Genomic DNA, 8,964 nt, shown 5'->3' on the forward strand with positions numbered 1-8,964 from the left:
GTAGACTTTGGATGTCATAACTAAACATGTTTTTAACATTGGATTGAGGAGCAACATGACTGATTTTTCTTCTCTGGAGTACAGATTACTATGGTAATTTAAATGTTCAAATCATGGATGTTTTTTTAACCATCATATTTCCTCATATAGTTTTATTTATAATGTATATTTGTATTATAGTACGTACTGATAACTGTTATTATGCTCCACAGCATTGTGTTAAATGTCTGTTGTCTGTTGTTTTCAATTGTAATTCTAGGAAAACATGGCAACGGACAAACAAAATTCAGTTGGGGAGGGGGGCGCTGGGGAGGATCTCGCCCGGGGAGTAATTCAGTGTAGAACCGCCACTGGAGTCCAGTCTGTGATTCTGATGCTTTACTGATCCATGAAGGTTCTGATGTCGCAATAAAATATATCTGTGAAATATCGAGAAAAGTACCTCACATTTATGACTTAATTAAAAGCTACATTTTATAAATGGATGTCTTAATTTCAACAAAACATTGTTTATTTTTGTAAGCTACACTGGGTATCAGTAAGAAACTGGACCAAAAGACTCTTTTAGAGTTATGGGATGAATAATTCAAACTTGTTTTGAAATAGAGAAATTCAATTTAGTTTAGAACTCTCACAGAAAGTCATGCAAGAGTTTTATTTCAGAAGACTCTTTAAACACTTTATAGATAAATGCTTCTTTCCTCAAAGGCTGACCTCAATGTGAAGCTGTCTAAATAAGGGTATTTGGTTTGGTTGATTTGTTTATTTCAAATATTTTTAGCAAGAAAATAAAGGAAAAGACTATAAAAATTAAAGCCCTGAGTGGCGTTGTGGGACCTGCAGATAATGAGTTATGATGGCTCCTAATCATCTGCTCTTCTGCTGGACCGTCTCCCTGCGCCGGCTTCAGCACGGAGAGGTCACAGCATTGGAATAACTCCGGCCCCTCCTCCACATTTGATCTTTCCCGCCCCCTTTATGTCTCAAAATACAGCAGCAAACCTGTTGCACCCGCAGGAGGCGGACTCAGCTGGTGCGGCGCTGTGAGCGGGGCCGGCAGCAGCAGGTCAGTATCCACGCTCTTTTCCAGCATGTCCGGCTGAGTTTCCATGATTTCAAAATAAGTTCTCCTGCTTTGACCAGAAGAGACGAGGGTTTGCTTTGGGGACGCCGTCCATGGAGCCTGATGGGACTTTAAAGGGGAGGAGTTTCTAAACGTTTCCATTCTTTGACCTCAAACACGAGGAGAGGAGACGTCATGGATGAAGCTCCAGACCCGGAGGCCATGGTGAGCAAAGCTCTCTCCCAGTTCGAGGTGACTCTGCAGGCGGCTGTGAGGGAAGTGCACGTGGACGTCAACGCCTTCAAGCGCGGCATCGATCAGAGGATCGACGAGCTGTGCGTGGCCAACGGACCCCTGGCTGCAGCTGTGACGAGGCTGCAGGAGGAGAACCGGCAGCTCAGGGCCCGGCTGGAGGCCCTCAGCCAGCTGGTGGAGGCTCTCCAGAGGAACCTCCCCGAGGAGAAAAGGATTCAGAGGGAGAGTCTGGAGAATGGTCAGAGCAGGGAGGAGCAGACGAGTCTGGTTAACTCGGTGGAATCCACCTGCTCACATTCAGAGGCGTCCAGAAATGCTGCTGCTGGAGGAGGTGATGGAGGCTCCTGCACCAGCTCCCCAGCTCCTCCTCCATGGAGAGCAAAGAGGCACACGGAGGTGAATGTGAGTGACAGCTTTTCTTCTTCAATGTGGGAGACGTAGAGCAGCTTTGAAGTTCTCGGAGCAAAAATATTCTTCTAATGTCAGTCTAACATGTTCTGAGACCCCGACGCTTTTATACAAACTCAATCAGAAGAAGAGGACATTTTTATCTGACCAAAGAGAACAACATAGTTTTAGGAGCCTTTTACAAAAAAGAAAAACTAAAACTGTTAAATTAAGAGAAAAAAGTTGAATATTTTGTACTTTAAAAGTCATAAGCTAATATTATGACCTTTATTCTAGTCATTTCATGCGTTTTAAAGTCGTAAACTTTTGACTTCAAAAGTTGTAAATCTACAACTTTAAAACGTAAGTTTTTGAGAAAAAAGTCATAATTTAAAAGAAAAAAGTAATAAATTTACACATTTATAACTTAAAAAGTCTCCCTTGAAAAAGAGAAGTAGTCTCAATGGGATTTCCTGGTAAAAAAAAGGTTAAATAAAAACAAAAAATAGGCTTGACTTTTGATCTTTTTTCTTGTAAATTTAGGTTTTGATGTAATAAACTTATGACTTTAAAGATTGTAAATGAACAACTTTAATACACAAATTTACAAGAAAAAAAGGTAAAAAATCGACTAGAAAAATGTCATAGATTTACGATAAAAGGTGATAAATTTACAAGAAAAAAATTAATACATTTATGAGATAAAAATAATAAATTTACAACAAAAAGTCATAGATTTTACTAGAAGAAATTCATAAATTTACAGGAAAAAAGTAAAAAATCGACAAGAAAAAGGTCATAAATTTACGATAAAAGGTGATAAATTTACAAGAAAAAAAGTAATAAAAAAGTAATTTATGAGAGAAAAATTATAAATTTACAAAAAAGTCATAGATTTTACTAGGTAAATTCATAAATTTATAAGAAAAAAGTTTAAAAATTGACATATTTATGACTTTAAAAGTTTAAAGTTTAGCCTTAAGTTTAGCTTATGACCTTTTTTTCCTGTAAATCTAAGTGTTTAAGGTAATAAATTTGTGACTTTAAGTTGTAAATCTACAACTTTAAACTCGTACGTTTACGGGAAAAAGTCATAAATTTACAAGAAAAAAGTTAATACATTTATGAGAATAAGTCATAAATGTATGTATTCATGACTTTTAAAGTCATTGCCTAAACTTGTGACTTTTTTTACGTGATTTAAAGTCGTAAACTGACTTAATAGTTGTAAATCTACAGCTTTAAAACAAATACATTTATGCGAAAAAGTAAAAAAAATGCATATTTTTGACTTGAAGAGTCATGAAGTTATGACTCATGGGCTAAACTTAAGACCTTTTTTCTCATAAATTAACATGTTTTAAAGTCGTAAACGTATGACTTAAAAGTCGTAAATCTACATTTTTAAAACACACATTTATGTGAACAAAGTTATTAATTGTGACATTTTTTTCTTTTAAATCTGCTGGTTTCAAGTTGTTAACTTGGAAATTTAAAAGTCATAAATCTACAACTTGAATTAACGTCAATTTATGGGGGAAAAAAATCCCAAATTTGTGATAAAAACCCCCAAAGTTCTGTTTATCAGAGCTGAGCCTGAAGATGAACGACATGGAGTGTTTTGTGAAGCTTTATTTCTGGATAGGTTTAAAAAAACAAAATTATTGTGGACCTTTCGGCGACTCAAAATCGAATCATTATTAGTGTAGCCGCTTTCTGGGATTCGGTGTCCGTAATGCAGAGTTTCAAAAGTAAAATAAGAAGCTCTGAGACACGTTTGGAGTTCAGCCACGTTATTCTGCCCGGATCGTTTACATACGCAGAAGTCTATTTGTCACCTTACGTCATGGAACTGTCATGAACACACGGAACACCAAGGGGATTGAAAACAGTTATTTTTGATTCTTCAGATCTTGATATATTTAATTACTTTTTATTTTTGTCCCTAATATTCTGTCTTAAATGAGATCAGAAAAATGACCCCAAAAAAATGTTAAATCATCCAAGAAACAATAAACTTTTACTGACTTGGTTATTTTTTTTAATTGAATCTATTTAAAAAGTCAAAATGACCTTTTCTGTATTTGTCAAAACATAACTCAACTATTGCAGTATTTATAGACTGAAGGTACATTCAGTCTGGACACATTTGGTTTTCTTAAAGTGAGCTAGAGTTTGTTTCCTCCGATAATCCAGAACAAGTTTTCAGTCTGAATACCCCCAGTGGACCTGGTCCGGGACCAGGAACCGTTCTCAGACCCTTCTTTTAAGGTGGTCTCAGTTTGTTTCCAATCAGACTGAGCTTTGCCCCGGTTTGCCCTTGAAATTTCCCAGAAGTCTTTGTGAAAAGCCAGTGTGTATTGATGCTCACTACATTAGGAAATATAGACCACAATGCATTGTGCTTTCACAATTTTGCGAAAAAAATATGTTGAAATGTAATCTTTTTCAAAAAAATTAAAGTAAGATTGGGGTGGGAATTTGGACCTAGCCGTAGATTTGGACAGCGCAACAAAATGACGAACGCACTATATCGTGCGCTGAGAGAATTTGGACAAAGTTTTATTTTTGCAGGTGGCTAAAATTGGTTACAATTTTAGGAAGTTTACTGAATTAATCATAAAACGAAAGTCCAATCCCCCATCAGGATCTGCTGTTTCCACCTGTAGGTAGACTTATGGGATTTACAAAATGATCCTGTCACATGTTAATACCACTGATTGTCTTTTTTTATAAATTAGGCCAAAAAAGGAGGATTCATTTGTGTTTTGAAATTAAAAGAAGAGATAATGACTATGGAAGCGTTTTTGACTCATAATTCAAAACAAAAGTCAATACTGGAAATGCTTTTTCATTTTCACAATGTAGCTGCTTTACTTGTCTCTTAAATGAAATGAAAAAGCATTTCTCTAAATTGCTTTTTCTTTTTCTTCTTCAACACAGCTTATTCTGTAACTTAATGAAAATGATAAAGAAAATGGCATTTGACATTTAATTTTCAAAAAGTTCTTTAGTAAATTTGTACCAAAAGTGTATTAGAAACATCATGTTTCAAAATAAGAATGGATTAGCAGAAATGCTTTTTCATTTTCACAATCCTCCAAATTGTTTTTTCTTTTTCTTCTTCAACACAGCTCATTCTGTAACTTAATGTAAATGATAAAGAAAAGAGAATTTGACATTTAATTTTCAAAAAGTTCTCTGGTAAATTTGTACCAAAATAAATCGGTTCAACTGATGTCATTGTTGTACCCCCCTTGGTACTTCTAAGTCGAATATTCATGAGAGGCTTTTTGTGTGACGGGACATGAAAACGAAAAAGGAAAAGCAGTCTTCATGGGCTTTGTTACTTTAATTATGTCACACATTGAGCGGTGATAAAACAAGAAAAAAACATTCGAAGAATTGCTTTTTCATTTGATTTAAGAGACAAATAATGCAGTTACATTGTGAAAATGAAAAAGGATTTCTATTTAAGCGTTTTTCATTTTCAAATTTTATATTTCTAATTGAATTTTGGTACAAATTAACTTTTTTAAAATCAAATGTCTTTTTCTTTGTCATTTTGATTAATCTACAGAATGAGCAGTGTTGAAGAAAAAGAAAAAGCCATTCAGAGAATTGTTTTTTTATTTCATTTAAGAGACAAGTAATCCAGCTACATTGTGAAAATGAAAAAGCATTTCCAGTATTTTCTTTTGTTATGAATTATGAGTCACAAACGCTTCCATAAATGACAGCATGAAAGCTGAACATCACCTGGAATTTTTGTTTTAAAGCCATCAAAAACCTGAATTTGACACCCACATTCGCTGTGAACATCTACAGCTGCTTCTTTCTGTCTGACTGGCTGAACTTTACGCAGAACAGTTTAGACTAGAAGCTGAAATCCTCCTGAGTTTGAGGGGAAACAGACCGTCATCCGTCAGCCTCCGATTTGCTGAAAAACCTGATGTTCGTTCTGGGACGCCGCAATAAATCTTTAACTCCTGCTGGTCCGTCGAACAGCGGGGAGTCCTCAGCGAGTCCTCCTAAAGGCCAAATGTATTTTTGGGTCTGGGGGGTTCTTTGGAGACCGCCTTTGAGCAAGGCACACGCATTAATCTTAAATAAAGACAAAAATGGATGATAGGAGAATGATAGGAGTTCAGAGCAAGTTTTCATGTCACATAATTCACGGGCACGCTCTGGAGAGGGGTCTTTAAATAAAACCGTGTCCCCTAATCTCTGTGGAATTTACCCCCCCCCCCAAGTCCGACCGAGTCTCAAGTCTCCCGATGGAAAGTTGAATTGCGTCTGTCAATTAAAACCGTCCGTCCACACCCTGAAAGAGGCGACCAGCTGTCCTCCCGAAACACTCGCCCCCCCACATTCCTGCCCGCTGATGTCACCTGGTCTTCTCTCAACTATCTACCCCCCCACCCAGCCCGCCGGTGACATACAGCAGAGAGAGCCCCTCTGATAAGAGAGCTGTCTGATTTGTTTTCATGTCCTGTCATCAGCACAGAAGAATAACTCTCTCTCAACTGTTTTCTAATTTTACTCCTTTAATCTCCCACGTTGGTCCACAACCCCCCCACAAAGACAGCTCTTCAAACGCTCCGTCATGTTTTCGTTTCCTTCATTTCTATTCGGTTTAGCCCAAAGATTTGAGATAACAGAGAAAACAACATTTGAGTCAATATTTCTGACTGTATCTGTGAATGTTTACGACAGAAACGGTTTTTATGATTTTAAGATGCTTTAAAACAGATCCTGATGCTTCCATGGATCATTGACTGTATATGAGAACTGGACCGAGTGAGTGCAAGGTCGTCCATAGAAAAAGATTTACTTCTAAGTCCAACCAGATTTCAGATTTCAACGCGGACGCCGCCATGTTGGAGCCAGACAACGTCACTAAGCTGTGATTGGTCCGAGTTGGTCTGAGTCATCGAAAGCCACACCCCTGACATTTGAAAGCAGGCTACACTAAATCCATCAATGAAACGTTTTGAACATTCAACCTACTTTTATTGACACATCTGATTGGTCAGTTTATAACTTGAATATCTTAAACTACAGAAACAATATATTGATAAAATCAAATGATCAAGAACTTGTTGAAGGTATCAGAGCAGGAATGATTATTCTGACAAATAGAATGACTGACTAATATCTGTTTATTCTCTATTGAAGCCCAAGGCATCGTGGCTTCTTAGAACCAGGGGTACTTCCTGTTTGGAATACAGAGAGGGAGGAGTCACTCAGTCCAGTTCTCATGTACAGTCAATGGTGCGGTCGCGTAAAAACTGAAAGAAACCTTCAGCTCTACTGAGTCATGTTGTTTGATTCACGTTCTTTCACCACAAAAACTGAAGTATTTTCATCTAGTTAAACATCTTTATGCTCTTGATTTAAGACAAAACGAACTTCCTAGTGAGTTTTCAGTCATGTTGTGACTTGTTATATTTAAGACTATAAATTTGGTATTTCTTGTTGAGTCGTTAAACTTAAAAACATTTTAATATCTTTGATAAATCTCTTCTTTAACATTTCTTAATAAGAAAAACAGTTCTGCAGTTCAGAAGAAGCAAGCACAGGTACAAACGGAAGGTAATGAACACAAAATCCTGTAAAATCTTCTTATTTACCAAAACATAAGGCAGCACTTGTGTCACTTTTTTGCAACAACTCGGAATTGTTGCAAACAAAATGTGATGCAGCTGCTAAAGCCAACTGTACTCACTTTCTTAAACTGTAGTAAATTATTTGTTACAGATTTTAATGTTGACACTAAAATGTTTGCTTAAATTAGTTCTTGTGCATCAAGTTTTGTAAAGGCAGCCTTTTTTCAAGTTAAGGAAAAACATCAAAATAGACACAATTTGAGACAATTTTATAGAAGTTATTTGCCTGACATGCAGCTGCTTCATAAGAGACTTAAGTCAGGCCTCCACGAGTTATTCTTCTGATTAAATGAGCACCAATAATGTATTGGTTGAAATTTAGTCTTTTTTTACTACATATTACTAAAATTGTCATAGTTTCCACCTTTTTTTTTCCAAAATAAAAGTCTAAATATGTTTTTATAGCTTTTTATTTTACCAGGAAGTTCCTTGAGAAAAAAAAAATCTCTTTTTTTGTGCATTTCCAGGTGAAAATGTGATAAAGGTGTAATTAAAAGAACAATTTGATGTAAAGTATATAAGTAAATATGATTGTCTTGAATAGGATTTTGGATCTTTTTGAAATCTAAAATCATTTTTTAAATACATTATTTAATATTTTCAAGTGTTTTTTTTCAGTTTAAGATCTATAACCAGGGTTTTTATCACTTCCTGTGGGTCATTAGAGATAAAACACCTCGTCTTTGGGTCATGTGGACCCGGCCGAGGTGTTTGTGTGTTTCTAAAGTGATGCGTAGGTAAGCGTTAGCTAAAGGTTGCGGGGATTAGCGGGGTCAGACAGCCAGACTGCGATTCCCCGCAGCAGCAGCTACCGTTGAGCCTCACATCTCCGTGGTGATAATCTTCCTCATGATGGGCTGGTGGACGGACGGACTGTCACCACGTGTCCGCCGGTCTCTGAAAGCACTTTGTGGGAGGGGGGGAGGGGGGGGGGGGGCTGCAGACTGAAGCCTCAGGCCTGATATACTTAGGAATTGTTTGGATTTTCCAAAGCATCTATTATTGGGATGTAAGAAGAGTGCAGCGGAAACTCCTGCAAAGGGGGCCAATCGCAGCGTCTAAAATAGCCCTCGGTGGGAACCCGGGTTTGACAGCTGTCACCAACGCCGCCAGCTGCTACGACCTGAACATCCCACCTGCAGGGAAGTGAGCAGAAACACGCAGGAAGCGTCACTTTCAGACGTCTGGAAAACAAACGGAAAGTGAAATGATGCAGACGATACAACTTCATACCTAAACCTAACGTTCTTTTATATGTTGACCTTTAACCCTTTAACGTTAGCGATAGTGTTCAACCGTTTAAACTAACGTAGCTCCATCAGATTATGATGCAAAAAAAACAACTTTGCACTAATATGCAATACTTTAGAGGACATGTGTCACGGTTGAGGCCCGGGGGCCGGATCCGGCCCTCCAGGTAATTCTATCCGGCCCTCCAGATCATTTTATTTTATTGTTATTCATGACCTGATGTTATCTTGTGCTCATTTCTAACTTGTATAATTTTGACAAAATATATTTTAGTGTAGAGTAAAATAGTGAAAGTTATTTAAGGTTTAAGTTGATTTATTCTGGAATAATATTCCTGCC

The 8,964-nt window shown here is 37.2% G+C and overlaps 1 protein-coding gene across 3 annotated transcripts in view; it reads left to right on the forward strand.

The window, feature by feature from the left end:
- The window catches only part of LOC112138673 (smoothelin-like protein 2), a 15,512-nt gene that overhangs the window by 678 nt on the left and 5,870 nt on the right, over positions 1-8,964 (forward strand). For 2 of the 3 annotated variants that reach the window (XM_024261283.2, XM_036215304.1), the window contains exons 2-3: positions 995-1,066; positions 1,144-1,720. In XM_024261283.2, the coding sequence (XP_024117051.1) occupies positions 1,259-1,720 (462 nt within the window). In that variant the 5' untranslated portion in view covers positions 995-1,066; positions 1,144-1,258. The remainder of the gene's footprint in view (positions 1-994; positions 1,067-1,143; positions 1,721-8,964) is intronic. The other variant, XM_024261294.2, reaches the window with a different exon arrangement.

Source organism: Oryzias melastigma, linkage group LG14 (assembly GCF_002922805.2).
Source record: "Oryzias melastigma strain HK-1 linkage group LG14, ASM292280v2, whole genome shotgun sequence".
Classification (NCBI taxonomy): Eukaryota; Metazoa; Chordata; class Actinopteri; order Beloniformes; family Adrianichthyidae; genus Oryzias; species Oryzias melastigma.